The sequence below is a fragment of the Phacochoerus africanus genome, chromosome 15, assembly GCF_016906955.1.
Source record: "Phacochoerus africanus isolate WHEZ1 chromosome 15, ROS_Pafr_v1, whole genome shotgun sequence".
NCBI classification, from domain to species: domain Eukaryota; kingdom Metazoa; phylum Chordata; class Mammalia; order Artiodactyla; family Suidae; genus Phacochoerus; species Phacochoerus africanus.
In genome coordinates this window covers 91,331,555-91,350,173 of record NC_062558.1, presented here as the reverse complement: position 1 = coordinate 91,350,173, position 18,619 = coordinate 91,331,555, and the positions used below count along the sequence as shown (strand labels likewise).

Sequence of the window (18,619 nt, the reverse complement as noted above, 5' to 3'; positions counted from 1 at the left end):
ATTCTATACCACCTAATGCCAAAGCAAAGTTCACAAAAACAAAGGATGTTTATATATGAAAACACTGAATGAGGCATTATCTTAAAAATAAAAATTTGAAAATAAACTATATCCCATATACATTTAGAGACTACAACAGTATCATAAATGTACAATTAAAAAACACAGAAATTTGAAGTTCCCTCATGGCACAGCAGGTTAAGGATCTGGCACTGTTACTGCTTCGGCTCTGGTTAAGCTCTGGCATGGGTTCAATCACTAGCCCAGAAATTTCCACATACCAGATGCAAATTACAAAGACTATTTAAATGACAAAGAAACACTTGGGATATGTTGATATAAAATAACAAAATAAACCATGCACATTATAAAAAGAATATGTCCTTAAAAGGATATACAAAAATTAAGACAACAGTACTAAGACGCTAGAATGAGAAGATTTCCCTCTCTTGAGTGTTCCTTAACCTTACTGCTATATTACCTCAAAGATGAATTCAAGTGAAAAGCTCAGTTTGGGTAACTGGGCCTTGTTTTAGAGACTCTGTCCCTCGATTTTGTTTTCAACCTCTTTGTTTAAGAAAAATGAAGGTAAACTATGAAGCAAAATTGAGAAAAAAATATTCCAGGGATTAGTTAGCCTAAAAACATGACACACGTGAAGAAAACATGAATAAATTCTGAATTTCCTATAAATCATTCAAAAGTAATTTTTAGTATATATTTGGCATGTATGCCATGGTTTGATTAAAATTTAATAGTCACTTCAACATTTGAGCCTTACCTGGTTTTGGTCATGGTCACTATGATTGGCAAAATCTTCATCTGACTCCTTTAAGGAAAAAAAAAAAAAAAAAAGAAAAGAAAAAAAAAAGGCTTCACTGTTAAAACAGGCTTTACTCAGAAGCACAGAAATAATTTTTGGTCTAAGTCTCTGGGGCAGCCAACACCGGTCTCCCCGTACCAACTACTGGTCACCTGAAGGTCACCTGAGGTATCAAGGTGCAGAAAAGGCAGACAGGAGGCAATACTGCCAAGGGTTGTTCTAGTTAACATGTAATTTCTATGATTCATTTAAACCTAACAATTTGTTCATATGAATCTGCCCTATCACCTCTAACCTTTGGATTTAAAGTAAGAGTTGTACATTTAATTACGTAAATTATCAAAAGTTGACTTGTGTGATTTTTGGACTCCATTCTCTATCTTCCCTCTAATTAAGACAATTACTTCAACAGGCTCAAGAACATTAGAATTTCATACCAGCAATTATGTAAAGAGTTGCTTCAATGACTAGAAGTAAAGGATTCAGCTAATGACAAAGAGTTACAGCAAAGTTGTTTAAGAAAAGCGTTATCTCCTACTGCTAGATTTTTTTGTTTGAAGACCTGGAGGAAGAAAGGCAGGAAAGGGGGACTGTGGAAATGGAGAGGGAGAAGGAGACAGCAGTGCATGCTTACAAAACTGTCTCCTTTTCAAAATCAACACTCAGAGGCTATCCTTCGAAGCGTTCCTGCTCTTTGCAACAACTAATTATTTTGTGTAAAGGAACAACTCCAGCTACAACAGTGGTCAAGGCCCACAGACCCCAAGACCCTAGAGCAGGGAGTCAGCTCTGTGGGTTTAAAGATTCCAGAGGCAGCAGCCAAGCTCACATGTAAGTGGATGCTTTCAGCATTCTTCTGGTCTAAAAGGTTTTATAGTAAAAAAAGCTTTAAATGCAGACTTTTTCCCCTAGCCCCTCTTAAAATATACTGGCAAAAAGAGGATTTCATGGAGCGGTGAGGAGGGAGAGTAATGGTAAAAGAGATTAAAGCAGTTTTTCTTGGTTTTCTATACAAGACAAAAAGGAACTCCCATCCCAAGGAAAAAACTTCAGAATATGGCTTCAATCCAGTGTTAAAAGATGTTTGTAAACAAATTGCCAATTCACAAACATGCTATTTACTTTGGCCCACTAAACACACCCTGTTTCCTGCCCACCATGACCTGGACACACCAGAAAGCCCTTACCTCTTCTTCATTCTCTTCTTCACTGTCCGCAATACTACCACGATCGCTGCCTACTGAACCTTCTGGTTAGAAGATAAAGGTATGATCATTATTCACAAGAAAATGTCCTTAGTTCCATCTCAAGATCACACATCACTGTACATCAGCATCAGGAGATTTTTTTTTTTTTTCTTTTTAGGGCTGCATGTGAAGCACATGGAAGTTCAAAGGCTAGGGGTCAAATGGGAGCTCAGCTGCCAGCCTATGGAACAGCCACAGCAACAGTAGACCCTTAACCCACTAAGTGAGGCCAGGGGTTGAACCTGCATCCTCATGGACACTAGTTGGGTTTTAACCCACTGAGCCACAATGGGAATGCAAGCATAAGAGATTTTGATAAAACCATCTATACATTTATACATCATCAAAGTACCTCCTCACAAGATAATTAATAGTTCCAAAAAATTTCTTTAAAAAAAGCTGGTTTCTAGAGTTCCCGTCGTGGCTCTATGGTTAACAAATCTGACTAGGAACCATGAGGTTGAGGGTTCGATCCCTGGCCTTGCTCAGTGGGTTAAGGATCTGGCATTGCCATGAGCTGTGGTGTAGGTCGCAGATGTGACTCGGATCTGGAGTTGCTGTGGTTGTGGTGTAGGCCAGCAGCTACAGCTCCGATTAGACCCCTAGCCTGGGAACCTCCATATGCCTCGAGTGTGGCCCAAAAAAAAAAAAAAAAAAAAGCTGGTTTCTACTCTTCAAAGATTTCAAGGTTTAAAAAGCAAAAAGAAGCTGAGATATGATATCAGACTAAAACAAGACTAAACAGATTTTTAAAAATGAGTGATCCTGGATTGGATTCTGGACTACAGAAAAGACAGACAAAATTGGGACAGCTGGCAAAATCTGAATATGATGGAAGGTTAGCTAGCATTAAATCCAGTAAAATTTTCTAACTCTGATAATTTTTGTTGTAGGAAAACCGTCAATTGGTGACTTTACTTCATATAAAAATTACATTGAAAGAAGGGGTTGAAAAGTCAAGAACACTTGATTTGCAGATACTTGCCAAGCCACACAGGATTCAACCACTTGAATAATTTTTTTTATTGATGAAGAGGACATACACATTAAAAGCTTCACATCAAAGCTCAATACATATGTCCAGCACAGATGACAGATATGCAAATGACTATGCAAAATATTCAACTATAAGAAAAAGTTCCTATTTTTAGAAAATACACACAGAAATGAAGTCATCCGTAGAGGGACTGGTTCCAGGACCCCCTTTCCCCAACAGAGACACACAGAGAGACAGATACTAAGGTAGTGTGGATACGTATACAATTTACACACACACCCTCCCAAATCCTTCTCCTGTACACAACCTTAAATCATCTCCAGATTAGTTATAACACCTCATACAATGCAAACAATACATAAATAGTTATAAATACAAGGTAAATTCTATTTAAGTAGTTGCCTGTGCATGCCAAATTTAAGTTCTGCTTTTGGAACTTTCTGGAATTTGTTATTCCCAAATATTCTCAGTCCAGGTTGGTTGAACACAGAGATACAGAACCCCTGGATACAGAGGGCCAACTAAATATAGAAATAAAAAGGCATGACATCTGTATAATTCTCCCAAATAGGTTCAGAAAAAAAAACGTATATATAGAGAGAATAAACAAATGTAGTGAAATGGTAACAAATGATAAACCTGGGCAAAGGGTATGTGGGAGTTCTTTGCACCAGTCTTAGAACTTTAATGTAAAGTTTGAAATTATTTTTAAATAAAAAATTAAGATATAAATGTTAAAAGCAACAAAAATAATTGATGCAAAAGAGTACCTTCACTAGAAAGCTCTCCAAGACCTACATCCTCCTGCTCCATGAACAGTTTTGACCCAATTAAATAAGGTAAAGGACGGTCAATGTATAGATCCTGTAAACAACGAAAGGGAATAAGCCATTAAATATTTAGGTTGAAAATAAAATTAGGTATTCCATTTGACATCTTGTTCTATCTGACTACCCCACAAAAAGTTATAAAAGTTGAGAATGAGAAAATACAGGATTATTTTTAAAAAACAGGAATTTTAAAAAACAAAAAAACACTGTTTTTTGTTTTTTTGGGGTTTTTTTTTGGTTTTGTTTTTCTTCGCTTTTTTACGGCCACACTTACAGCATATGGAGGTTCCCAGGCTAGGGGTCCAACTGGAGCTATAGCTGCCGGCCTACACCACAGCCACAGCAATATCAGATCTGAACGAGTCTGTGACCTACACCACAGCTCACAGCAACACCGAATCCTTAACTCACTGAAGGAGGCCAGGGATCAAACCCTCATCCTCATGGATCCTAGTTGGGTTCATTAACTGCTGAGCCGCGAAGGGAACTCCCTGGTTTTTTTCCTCAAGATTATTTTGGCTATTTGAGGCTTTTTGTGTTTACAGAATTCTGCTGAGCCCCAACAGGAACTCCTGATTTTTTTAAGTCAAATCCTAGGTAAAGATGGCAAAGTAAAGCTGTACCATATAGAATCTCCCTTCTCAAGTGCCCAATTAACAAAAATGGCAAAGGCTTGCAAGAAGTTATCAGCAGTAACCAAGAAGGAAAAGGGTAACATGTCCAAAAGGAGGAGGACCAAGGAAAGAAACTGGAGATTCTGGCAACCTTTGATGTGGATAACCTATCTTCCTTCCCTAAAAAGCAACTCTGGTGAGCAAGTCAACCAATCAACCCATCTTGAGAACCAAGCCCTAAATTTGGAGAGACAAATACTGAGGAAATAACCCAAATGGTTTTTTTTTAATGTCTTGAGAAGACAGGTGGGTATGTCTAGGTTGTGGAGTTAGGAGCAGGGGAGAGGACAGGCACAAAGGAAGGGAATTGAGAGGACTCCATACTTCATCAGTAAAGAGAGGCAGGATCACAGCACATAAAATGGGCTAGATGAAAACAAATAGCACAGCAACTGGGCTAATATATCCAATCAACATAATGAACTAAAAGAATGTATCCAATAGGCTAATGAGAATCTACCCAGGAGAAATAAAAACAAACCAAAAAAGAGAAGAATAATATCCCCCAGAGGTTCACACAGTAGATTTTAGAAAAGCAAAGTTGGTAAAATAAGACCAGATAATAAAACAACAGAACAAAATGGAGACTGTGTAGATGAAAATACATGTTGGAGATCCTTCCATTTAAGTCCATCACACATGGTAAAAACTTAGGGTCAAAAAGCACAAGCACTCGAGGAGTCCCCGTTGTGGCTCAGTGGTAACGAACCCTACTAGTGTCCATGAGGTTCGATCCCTGCTCTTGCTCAGTGGGCTAAGGATCCAGCACTTCTGTGAGCTGTGGTGTAGGTCACAGATGCAGCTCAGATCCCAAGTGGCTGTGGCATAGGCCAGCAGCTATAGCACCGGTTTGACCCCTAGCCTGGGAAATTCTATATGCAGCAGGTGTGGCCTTAAAAAAAGAAAAAAAAAAAAAAACCCACTCAATTCTGGGGAACCTCCCACATCTCCACTGCTAGGCCTGGACCTTTGGCCTTAATATCTCTTCTCTATAGAAAAGACCCTGGGAGCAGGGGGGAAACAATTCTGATTCTTCACAAAGGACAGAAAGTTTGGGAAGTTTAATGTAAAGGTCGAGAGCAACTAATTTAGTGCAAAGAGAAGAAAGTGCTAATTGGGCTAATTATTCACTGACTCAGAAGGGATTCCTAAGTCCTCTTGTCATAGAGAAAGTGGTGAGTGACATGGAAAGAGCAAGTGACATAGAAATGGCAATACATTTCCTAGGGTTTGCTGCTGACTTCTAAATCCCTTCAGTGAAAAAGCAAGCTGGCAAGTGTACCGGCATTAAAAGATCAGCCTCAACTTGGTACTGCGCCATAAGCTCAAACTAAGAGAAGGGTGCAGCTGAATGAAAGACTAAAAGAGACCAGCATGTTCACAAGGCACGTGTGTGTCACAAGGACCCTCAAAATCAGTAAGGGGAACCTCCTGTGTTACTCCTGAGAGACTGCGCTTTGCCCAACTCGTTTCCTTTACCGAACTGGGAGAAATTATCAGTAAAGCTAAGCTTGTTAGTCTCTTCACAGCAGCTTTACTCATGTCGTCCAAAACCTGGGAACGACCCACATACTTTTAACACTTCTCTGGTCTCTCCTAGTGCAAGTTATAGAAGGTCAGGTTCCCAACACTCTCTACCTCTCATAGCCTCCTCATCCTCCAAAATGCAACTCAAATCTCATTTCCACCCTGATTTCCCCAACGAGGAGTCACAGGACTTATGATGATGACTCTTAGAAATGCCTCCTCTCTCCCATCGTCTATTACTGCTATAGTAAGCATCCTGAGAATAGGAACCATGCCCTGCATCTCTGTACTCCCCGAGCTTGGCATGCTAGTACTTAGTGAGTGCTCAATCAATGCTCAGGGACAGCGAGTTCTCTCTGACTGATGGAGTCAATATGAGTTGCTAAGTGACGTGCTTACTTCCTAAAGTGAAGTCCATGTAAAGTATGCCCAAGTAAAACAGCCAAAACACAATAAATATTTCAACTGAATGTCTTTACCTTTGGCTCAAGGATCAATTCCACCCGCTCATTAGCATCATCTTCTTCAGAGTCTGAGTTTCCTGCTTTTATATCTAGTTGCTCAAATGCACTGTCCAACACTTGTAAACCGTAGTTCACAGCCTCCTGAACTTTAGGAATCAGATCTACTTCTTTCTGTTCCCGGGTCTTCTCCTACAAAAAAAATACTGTACAGTGAGACCTCCAGTATATTGATACCACCCTAACAAACATTAGGAATGTTCTCCAAAGTTTAGACTCTTGCTCAAAAAAAAAAAAAAAGAAATGTAGTTAAAAATGTTAGATGCTTAACAATTGAAAATGTTAAACAATTGAAAATGTTAAAAATACAATTCTGCTGAATTCCTCAACACAGACTTCAGAGTATGTGTTAAACATCAAGTCTGTCTGTGCTTTGAACACACATCAAACTACATAAGGTCCTGGAGCTCCAGGTTCATCACCTACAAAAACAAAAGCACAACTACGGTGTGATGCTTCAGCTTTTACAGGGTATATCAAAGTCCCCTAACAAAGAATGGAACATTACAAGGCATCAAGTGACACGTCATCTCCCTGCTACTGGAGGAATGAAGGGCCTAGACCTTTAGCTTTACTGTGGGTGTATACTAATTACCCTGGTTAATGGGCCTTTGGACATTTGTAGGAGTTAAGACTTAGAAGAAAATACTCCAGCCAGAGACGTCATTTTTCGATTACAGTTTTAAAAAATAACTGGACAATTATGATTATTTTATAAATTTGTTTCAAACCAAGAGAGGGTCAGCTTCGTCTCTAAGCTACCCTGTACATCACCCTAGAACACTGCCCCCTGCCCCTACCAAACTCTGTAAACATCATCAACCTCTTGAAAATATTCCACAGGCCTTCATTTCCCACAACAGCTGCTCTCAACAACAGTCCCCCATACACTCAACTGTGTCATCATCTGTGAGAATTTTTTTTTAAATTTAGTGTCATTTTTGCACCTCACAAATATTCAAGAAATCAATCCCTAATCAGAGGAAGGACCAAGCCATATAGTGTTATTTCTGATGGCCAAAAGGGAACGCCTGATGAGTATTTTATGCTTCTACCTCAAGTATGGAAATTTTTCTAATTTAGTTCTTTGGTTCTCGCTGCATTTTTTTTTGTACTCTGGTATGAGGGGTTCTGAGTTAAATACCCAACATTGTATTAAGTGTGTAAAACATGCTGGTGAAATATAAAGTCGATTTTTAAAAAATAGTTCACAAACATGCTTGTGAAATATAAAGTCGATTTTTAAAAAATAGTTCACAAACATGCTTGTGAAATATAAAGTCGATTTTTAAAAAATAGTTCACTAAACAGCTATCATTTTAAAATTGAATGCTGATTTGGTGTGACCCAGATCCTACCGAACTTAAATGGGTTAGCAACTCATTAAGTACTTAATATTACTCAAAAAACAATTTTTTTTAAGGCTGGGAATAGGCAGAAATTTATTTGATTTCATATGTTACAAGTAATAGTTACTGAAAAAGCACCAACTTTTTCAAGTGATTTATATTTCTGAATAAGTTAGAACTGACTCAGGGCTCTTCCCATAGTAAACTCACTCAGTGGACTCCACTGTGTTTTCCTGAGTGGGAAAAAAAAGGTATAATCTCCACCAGTGCTAGAAAGTGAAGAACCTCCTAACTATGCTTTGGCCTGTGGGGTGAGAACCCAGGGACAATGCTTATGCATCTGTAACACTGCTGCCCCTTGACACCTTAGCTGGCTTATGCAGTCCTCCAGCATCTACGTACCTCCTTTTCCTTCCTCTTGCCTGACCTCCAGTATCTTTCACTAGCCAAGTCCATAAAATACCAGGTACATCACCCAACTATGAACTGTGCTCCTGGCATTCTCAACTACTGAAATGGCCTTAAAATTTGGCTTCTCTTTCCTTAACCAGCTAATGTCTCATCCTTGAAGCTGTCTTAGACACGTAAGCTTTTCCTCATCTGAATTTCCAAAACAGTCAGCCCTCAAGGTATGAAAGGAGGAAGGGGGAGTGGAAGAAGAGGAATCGGAGAAAAGGAGAAAGAAACAGAGATCAATGAGGCCAGCAAATAAAATATTTATTATCTGGCCCCTTACAAAAAATCTCTGCACACCTCTGCTCTATTCTTAAGCCAGAATTCATAACTTAATCTATATTATTTCTTAATACACTAAATTTCAGAAACAAACTAAAGAGTTTGGTTGCTGGGCTGTCAGGAGTAGCCTTTCCCATTTGCCCAAGGTCCATGTCCTGCCCACCATCCCTCCATCAGCCATATTACAAATCTCCACCACTTTTCTTCTGTAAAAGGAGCCCAATAAAAGAGTGATTTAATGCAAGTTACCTGTTCTGCTTTTTCTGTCTCAGCCTTGAGTACTGGCTCCTCCACTTCTTCATCATAAACACGCTAAATATAGAAGAAAATTCAGTTTTAAATGGCCAAAACATCATTTGCAATCCATCACAATGTAAGAATTTGATATACAATTTTAAAAAGACAAAGACAGGGAAGGAATGATTATTCAACAAATGGCTGAGGCCACAGGTCAAGGACAAAAAAGCAAAGAACAGCATGACTGCTGCTCACTAAAAATCAAATAAAAAAAAAAGATACAAATGAGTAGGAAACATGGAGGGGAAAAAAAAACTTTCAATCTCATTGTTGACCACAGTCACAAAAACACCAAGAAACCAGTATTCACACCTCTTTGTTTAATCTAATACTTAAAGCTGCCAGAGCAATGATACAGGTACTCCAGATGTGAGGCTACTGAGAACGTCAAGTGGTAGAACTTACCTACTAGGTAACAAGGGCTTTAACATTTTGCACAATGGAAATGGTAAAGGTAAGTTATTTTTATCCCATTGCTTAAAATAGTTGATAAATCTTTATTTTCCCTTTTATAAGAAAACAAACATGCCAAGCCCTCCAATGATTTGCCACAAGGCCAGGCATGTGACTGACACACACAGCTTGGGCAGGTGGGCTCTCATTTCCAAAACAGAACTATTGCTCAGGCAACTCATTGTGATTTCCTTTTTTAACTGTTTGTCGTCATTTAAATTCCCAAGGTAGAATATTCTGCACTGCACTGTTTCATAGTTATAAACAGTGCAGTGATGAAAATGTTCTGGAATGAGATGTTGGTAATAGTTACACTACTTTGTGAATACGCTACAACCTATTGACTTGTACACTTCTAAAAGGGAGAATTTTATGGTATGTGAATTGTATCTCAATTAAAATTAAAGAGTCAATATAAAGATATGCGTAAAAGAGATGTGTTTAAAAATCCTTACCTCCAACCTAACCCTTGGAATAACCAATTTAAGCGTGGTGTGTGCTACTACTCTGTTTCCTGTGGCTCTTACACAAACACATATATAGACATGTGCAATATTCAGAATTCTCCCACCATTCCTGCTTTTAAATAAAATGCCCTCATGCCGTACACATTCCTGTGTCCCACTTTTTTGTTTCTTTTCTTTTTTTTTTTTTTTTGTCTTTTGTTCTTTTAGGGCTGCACCATGGCATATGGAGGTTCCCAGGCTAGGGGTCTAATCGGAGCTGTAGCTGCTGGCCTACGCCAGAGCCACAGCAACACCAGATCTGAGCCACACCTGTGACCTATACCACAGCTCACAGCAACACCGGATCCTTAACCAACTGAGCGAGGGCAGGGATGGAACCCACAACTTCACGGTTCCTACTCGGATTCATTTCTGCTGCACCACAACGGGAACTCTGTGTCCCACTTTTTCACTTGATATTCCCATAAGCCACTTTCCAGGTCAATGTATATAGATTTGACTCAATCTTTTTAATATCTGCAAAATTTCTTATGGTATACACTTGACCATAATTAATTCAACAATTCCTATATTAGGGAACATTAAGGAGATTTCCCATTTTTACTATTGTAAACAAACTTCTGTAAACATATGCAACAATACTAAAATCTTAGGCCCTGGACTTTTTTTTCTTTTTTTTTTGTCTTTTGTTTTTGTTGTTGTTGTTGTTGTTGTTGCTATTTCTTGGGCCGCTCCCGAGGCATATGGAGGTTCTCAGGCTAGGGGTTGAATCGGAGCTGTAGCCACCGGCCTATGCCAGAGCCACAGCAACGCGGGATCCGAGCTGCGTCTGCAACCTACACCACAGCTCACGGCAACGCCGGATCGTTAACCCACTGAGCAAGGGCAGGGACGGAACCCGCAACCTCATGGTTCCTAGTCGGATTCGTTAACCACTGCACCACGACAGGAACTCCTGGACTTTTATTTCTATAGGCTTCCCAAAAATAGGACTGCCAAGTCAAATCTTTTTTAATCCTAATAGCTACTTCCAGATTACTGGCCACAAATGTGGAACAACTCACACTGTTACCACAACATATTCAAGTGCCCACTTCCTAGACTGTGAAACAATGTTTCCTACCTTTTAAAACCTTTTAAAAATATCCGCCAATCTGATCAGTGCTGTTGTTATTTATTGTTATTATTATTGTCTTTTTAGGGCCACTCCCTTGGCATATGGAGGTTACCAGGCTAGGGGTCAAATCAGAGTTGTAGCTGCCGGCCTACACCACAACCACAGCAATGCAGGATCCAAGCCTCGTCTGCAACCTACACCACAGCCACAGCAACGCGGGGTCCGAGCCACGTCTGCAACCTACACCACAGCTCACGGCAACACTGGATCCTTAACCCACTGAGCAAGGTCAGGGATTGAACCTGTGTCCGCATGGATAAAGTCAGGTTCATTAACAGCTGAGCCAAGATGGAAACTCCTGATCAGTGCTGTTTTTAAATGTTTGTTATCTTCTAACGAGAATTCTACTTCTTGATATGTAGTTACAGAAGAATTATCATAAGTACAAACTAAGATATTCATGGCATCAGATTTATAGTAGAAAGTCACAAACATCAAATCTGTAATTCTATGCAATTCCACTTAAGATTGTGATATGTACAGCAGATAAACATAATAAGAGAGCCAAGAGACAGACCCACAATTACATGTAAGCCTGATTTTATAGTCATAAAAACACACATGTTCACACACATGCATTCAGACACATAAGTCAGTAAGGAAAAGAACTATACAATAAAAGTTATCCATATGGAAAAAAACCAAATGAGACCCTACTACATACTACATATATATACACCCACAGATGCCTACACAGATATATACTCTCCAGGTAATAAGCATGAAAAAAACAGAGATACAAAGGAGACTACAAACAAAATATTTAGCGTTAAGGAAAAAAGTGGGAGTTGGTGCCTTTGAATATGGGAAACTATTAAAATATGTTAATGCAAAGTAGTGCATATTATTAGCATTTGTGGTTATTATCTGTTCTCTAGACATATGAAATATTTCATTTGAAAATTTGATATTGGGGGATTATTAAATAAACTATGATATAGTCACCTAGTGAAATAAAAACAATAAAAATTAAGTTCACAACATGTTACAGATGTATTAAAATGATTATAAAATAATATGCTAACATTAAGAAAAATGCAGGTTGCAAACATATACATATAGAAAAGGTTAGTTTTATATATATGTACACGCACATTTTTTTTTAATTTGGGATCTTTTTTTATTTTTACACACATAATAAGATTTCACACCAAGAATAGTCATTTAAATAATACAAATTAACATTCATGAGAAATGTCAAAAAAATTCAACTAAAAAACCCACTTCTCAGAGTTCCCATTGCAGCTCAATAGAAACGAACCCGACTAGTATCCATGAGGATGTGGGTTCGATCCCTTGTCTATGCTCAGTGGGTTTAAGATCCATCATTGCTGTGAGCTGCAGTGTAGACCACAGACACGGCTTCAATCTGGTGTTGCTATGGCTATGGCACAGGCTGGCAGCTGCAGCTCCGATTCAACCTCAACCTTGGGAACTTTCATATGCCACACGTGCTGCCCTAAAAAACAAACAAAAAAAACCCTTCTTCCTGTGACCTGCAATCTCAATATCTTCAGAGCAGCAGAAAAGGGGGCTGAAGGAAGGGCAGCAGAGGGAGCATATAAAACAAGTCTCTCCCAAAAGAAATGACTTAAATTTTACATTCCCTCTCCACACAGGATCCAAATGGTGAGAGCATAATTTACAGTTCATTTTATATTTATATATATATATATGTGTGCGTGTGTGTATATACATATATATAAATATATATATAAGATTAGATGATTATTTATATATATGCATAAAAGATTAGAAAGAATTATGCCAAAATGTTCAGTGGTTGGTTAATTTGGGGAGACGGAATTATAGTTGATTTTTTGTAGTTTTAAATTTTTTCACACTTTAATACTTTTTATATATGCTAATCTCTCCTACAACGAGTATTCAGTATTTCTATAACAAGAAAGGAAAAAACCTAAAGACCAATCTATGCATGGGAAATGGACTTGAAATATACATGACAAAATGTTAAGAGGCTCTCCTGTAGCTTGTGAAATTTCAGATGCTTCTTTTTCCATACTTTAAAAGTTATTCTAGGAGTTCCCGTCGTGGTGCAGTGGTTAACGAATCCGACTAGGAACCATGAGGTTGCGGGTTCCGTCCCTGCCCTTGCTCAGTGGGTTAACGATCCGGCATTGCCGTGAGCTGTGGTGTAGGTTGCAGACGCAGCTCGGATCCCGCGTTGCTGTGGCTCTGGCGGAGGCCGGTGGCTACAGCTCCGATTCAACCCCTAGCCTGAGAACCTTCATATGCCGCGGGAGCGGCCCAAGAAATAGCAACAACAACAACAAAAAAAAAAGACAAAAGACAAAAAAAAAAGTTATTCTATAAAGACCAGAGATTTGGGGAGTAATTCTCAGAAGCAGGAACAAAAAAAAAAGGTAAATAAATCTTAAAATTGCAAATTTAAGTAGCTACCAAGGTCACTTCATACATTAAATGGTAAGACTATTTAACCTAAAAGGTTAAGCTTCACGCTAAGGTCTGAATAGCACCAACACCCTACTTTTTCTCCTGCCTGTCATTAAAAAATACCTCACAAGACATCAGCAGCCTGCAGAAAGCCAGACATAATATCTACAAAACCAACCAGCAAATACATAAAACCCACTGGATCGTTCAAGGGTGGCCAGGACTATACACCTCAAGACCTCAATACAAAGCAGGTAATCAGTGCTAACTTCCTTCACCCTTACCAGGTTGAACTCACAACTTCCTGGGGTTTGTTTATTTATTTATTTATTTTAATCTTTTTAGGGCCTTGCCTTAGGCATATGGAGGTTCCCAGGCTAGAGGTCTAATCGGATCTGCAGCTGATGGGCCATGCCACAGCCACAGCCACAGCCATGCTAGATCTGAGCCACGTCCTCGACCTACACCACAGCTCAAAGCGACGCCAGTTCCTTAACCCACTGAACAAGGCCAGGGATCAAACTCACATCCTCATGTAGACTAGTCAGGTTCGCTATTGCTGAGCCGCAATTGCTTTTTTGATAATTTTAAAATCATGTAGCCATTCCCAGAATTGTTAAATACCTTTGATATTTCCCCTCAAAATATCTTTTCCTCATTTGGGGGAGATGAGGTAAGAGGTGAAGGTGGGGAATTGGAGAAAAAGCTGGACTCAGGGTTGAGACTTCTTACCAGATAATAGCCTGGTCCTTTTCACTTTTGTTACCCCTCACTAATTCATTCATATAGTCACTGAGTCCCTATATATCAGGCTCATGCTGCGCCCAAGGAATACAACACTGAACAAAAATATGGGGCTTGATTTAATAGGGGAATCATATCAATAAATGTAAAATTACAAAATAAATAAATAAATAAAATGGAGTTCCCGTCGTGGCGCAGTGGTTAACGAATCGACTAGGAACCATGAGGTTGCGGGTTCCGTCCCTGCCCTTGCTCAGTGGGTTAACGATCCGGCGTTGCCGTGAGCTGTGGTGTAGGTTGCAGACGCGGCTCGGATCCCGCGTTGCTGTGGCTCTGGCATAGGCCGGTGGCTACAGCTCCGATTCAACCCCTAGCCTGGGAACCTCCATATGCCGAGGGAGTGGCCCAAGAAATAGCAACAACAACAACAAAAACAAAAGACAAAAAAAATGTAAAATTACAATCATGGTGCTACTAAATAAAACATTAATAAGGTCACTTAATGTTTTAGGACAAAATTCCTAAATTAACAGACTAATGAAGCTTTAAGAATTATATTCCCTTTTGATAACATGCTGATGCACTGGCGACTGTTAATTAGCATTTCTCCTCCTTCATAGTCCTCCCTTGAGCCTTTACTAAAAGTACTAATTTATCTTGCCATAGAAAGTCCTGATTGCTCTTCAGCTACAATAACTTTATAATGCAGTCTGCAACCTAGTAGCTGCCTCTGAGGTCAATTACTAAAAGTCCAGAAACCTACCCGACTTTTTGTTTGTTTTTTCCTTTTTTGGCCACCGCAAAGCATACAGGGTTCCTGGGATGGGGATCAGATCCGAGCCATAGTTGCAACCTAAGCCACAGCTGCAGCGATTCTGATCTTTAACCCACTGTGCCAGGCTGGGGATGGAATCTGCGTCCCAGACCACCCAAGACTCTACAGACTCCACTGCACCGCAGTGGGAACTCCAAAACCTACCTGACTTTAAGTATCTTTCCAATAAACTGCCATGAAACTAAAGGGCACCATTATTCAAGCCAGAATTATAATACATGAGTTTCAATGTTAGAGTTTGAAGAAAACACATGAAAAACCAAATCACTGCCAAATATATTAACAGCATGTAGATTTTTTCAGAGTTTTATTGAGCATTAGCCATACTCTTATCGTCGTGCTCTACGATGGAAAGAACATGTAACACGTGGCATTATAGGGAGGTCTGGGAAGCAGTTAGATTTGGCAACAGGCACATCTAGAGGGTAATTTAGCTACAGAATGGAAGAGGCACAAGAACTAAGAGGATGGAGAGATGGATGGAAAGCAGGGAATTCAAGAGGTGAGCAGAAACAAAGAACGACTACCAAAAAACAATAAAAAACAGAACCAATCACCCACAAAAACTAGATTATGAAAACTCAGAATCTAAGAAAACTTGGCCAGAAAAAAAGTGGAGGGAAAAAGAGAAGACCTTAAAGATATAATGAAGAACAAGTTTATGATGCCCTTCACTCCCAAAGCATCAATCGGCTACCAATCCAGCACCAATGCAGCACAGGCACATCAAGCACAAAAGAAGTCCCCCAGTTCTATTCCTGGCCCAGTCCAGGGCTGCACACTGACTGCAGAGAAGAGCTGAGCAACAAAGGTACAGAATGAGACCAACAAATATATTTAAAAGGACAGGAATAAGGCACGATGAAAAAGTGATGGAGCTGCATACACCAGTAAATGAGAGATGAGAGACCCATAAACCTCCTCTTCCAGTGTGAAAGATGCTCAGGACCAAGCATGGGCATTCTGTGTAGATCACCAGAAAATGACTACAGATTTTACTAGAATATTTGCTACATTTTAAACTTACTGGCAAAGAGATATTTAAGACTTTTATTAAAATTTTTATTTTACACATAGCTTCTCCAAGCTATGGTAGTGGCATTTCAACCTGAACTACTAAATATGTGCAAACATACTGCAACAAGATACCTGAATGACAATAGTCTTCTCTTAATAATCCTTAATCATGGTTTTTTTTTTTTGGGGGGGGGGGTCTTTTTAGCACCACCACTGCAGGACATGTAAGTTCCCAGGCTAGGGGTCAAATTAGAGTTGCAACTGCCGGTCTACACCACAGCCACAGCACCAAGGGATTGGAGCTGCGTCTGTGACACACACCACAGCTCATGGCAAACTGGATCTTCAACCCACTGAGCGAGGCCAGGGATTGAATCTGCATCCTCATGGATACTAGTCAGATTTGTTACCCCTGAGCCACAATGGGAACTAACCATGGGCTTTTTTATAATCTTGCAATTTTCAAAATCTTTTTTGTTATTTTGCATCTAACAGTCTCAGGAGGTAGCCTACATTAATATTCCTCTTTTCACAGATTAATTAATGCTGATACTCAGAAAGCTGGCCACCCTATGAGAAATACAAATCAGCTTAAATAAGATTCCTCTCATCCTCATCTGTTAACAATCTCCCCTTCAGTCACTAGGCTCCAGCCACACCTGCTTCCTTTCTATTCTGGAATTACACTATTATGGAAGATTTTGATTTTCTCTAAGGAGCGACTGTGTCTAATTTACCTGTATATTCCTAGAACCCAGCACCTAGAGAAATTCAATAAATAAATGGACAAAATCGCACATAGGTTAAAACTCAGCAATCTATTTAGAGTTTATTCCATAATAGGTTCAGCAGCAACATGGATGGACCTAGAGATTATCATACTCAGTGAAATAAGTCAGAGAAAGACAAGTACCATAGGATATCACTTACATGTGGAAGCATAAAAATGATACAAAAGAACCTATTTAAAAAAGAGAAACAAACTCAGATTTTAAAACCAATCTTACAGTTACTATAGGTAAAACAGTTAGAGGAAGGGGGGCATTGGGATGGTGGAAATAATACATACACTACAGTATAAAACAGATGATTAACAAGAACCTGCTGTAAAGCACAAGAAAATCTACCCAACAGCTCATAATTAACCTACATAGGAAAAAATAATGGATATATTTTTATGTATGACTAATTCACTTTGCTGTACACCTGAAGCTAATACAACATTGTAAATCAACTTTACACCAATAAAATTAAGTTTAAAAAAAAATTTTTTTGTCTTTTTAGGGTCACACCTACAGCATATGGAAGTTCCTGGGCTAAGGGATGAATCAGAGCTACAGCTGCTGGCCTGCACCACAACCATAGCAACATGGGATCGGAGCTGCACCTGCAACCTACACCACAGCTCACGGCAAGGCCGGATCTTTAACCCACTAAGTGAGGCCAGGGATCGAACCCGCATCCTCATGCATACTAGCTGAATTCATTCCTACTGTGCCACAATGGGAACTCCCTAAAAAGTTTTTTAAAAACTAAAAGAACGTTGGAGTTCCTGTTGCTCAGCAGTAATGAACCAGACAAGTATCCATGAGGTTTGATCCCTGACCTTGCTCAGTGGATTGAGGCTCCGTCATTCCCGTGAGCTGTGGTGTACATCGCAGATTCAGCTCAGATCCCACATTGCTGTGGCTGTGGTGCAGGTTGGCAGCTTATAGCTCCAATTAGACACCTAGCCTGGGAACTTCCATATGCCTTTGGTGCAGCCCTAAAAAGCGAAATAACAACAACAACAACAACAACATAGGTTCAGCCATCATAACAAAATGTTAGTTGGGAATATTCCAAGTAGACAAACACACGACTTTACTATAACTTATCAATATTGGATACAATCAATAATACACTGGTGCCCAGAGGATCAGACCAGTTGTACAGCTCCGTACAGAGTATGCTCAATAACAAGGTTTGTTGGAGTGTCATGCAATTCTGCACAACACCGACTACTCCAAAACCAAAAACCGATGAAAACACTGGAATATGAGGAAATTTTATCATTAGGTTTTTTCAAAGGCTTTAAAAAAATTTACTAAAAAAAAAGGGGGTGAGGCATTAATTATAAAGAACCACTACTTCCACCAAAATTTAGTAGAGAACTTAATAATAGATCATGGAGTATTACAATGGCTCTTGCTCCTCCTAAAAGTAGTATTTATTTATAAGTCTGACTCACGTTCTCAATGAACTGGGTATTAGACAGCATAAGGAAGTCATTGAAGACATTATGCAGGCGACAATCTGTGGCTTTAGTTTCCCGAATTAGTCCATCCACCTGTTTCTTGATTTCATGGGTCCTAGAGATAGTCTGCTGTGAGAATTCCTGTAGAAACTGTAGCAGCTATTTAAAAAATAAACATACAGTAGTATCAATATTATACACATCTATTCTGCATATCAAAACAGGAAAGAACCCATTTCCTTTTGTGTGTGTGTGTTGGAATGTAAAAGGGATTC

At 39.3% G+C, this 18,619-nt stretch overlaps 1 protein-coding gene across 8 annotated transcripts in view; it reads right to left on the bottom strand.

The window, feature by feature from the left end:
* Positions 1 to 18,619, bottom strand: part of LOC125117088 (WASH complex subunit 2A-like) — a 59,588-nt gene that overhangs the window by 39,826 nt on the left and 1,143 nt on the right. For 5 of the 8 annotated variants that reach the window (XM_047762871.1, XM_047762875.1, XM_047762878.1 and 2 more), the window contains exons 3-8: positions 18,339 to 18,503; positions 8,953 to 9,015; positions 6,578 to 6,751; positions 3,838 to 3,931; positions 2,011 to 2,072; positions 782 to 829 (exon numbers count right to left, since the gene is read on the bottom strand). In XM_047762871.1, coding sequence (XP_047618827.1) covers positions 782 to 829; positions 2,011 to 2,072; positions 3,838 to 3,931; positions 6,578 to 6,751; positions 8,953 to 9,015; positions 18,339 to 18,503 — 606 coding nt within the window. The remainder of the gene's footprint in view (positions 1 to 781; positions 830 to 2,010; positions 2,073 to 3,837; positions 3,932 to 6,577; positions 6,752 to 8,952; positions 9,016 to 18,338; positions 18,504 to 18,619) is intronic. The other 3 variants (XM_047762873.1, XM_047762874.1, XM_047762877.1) reach the window with 1 other exon arrangement.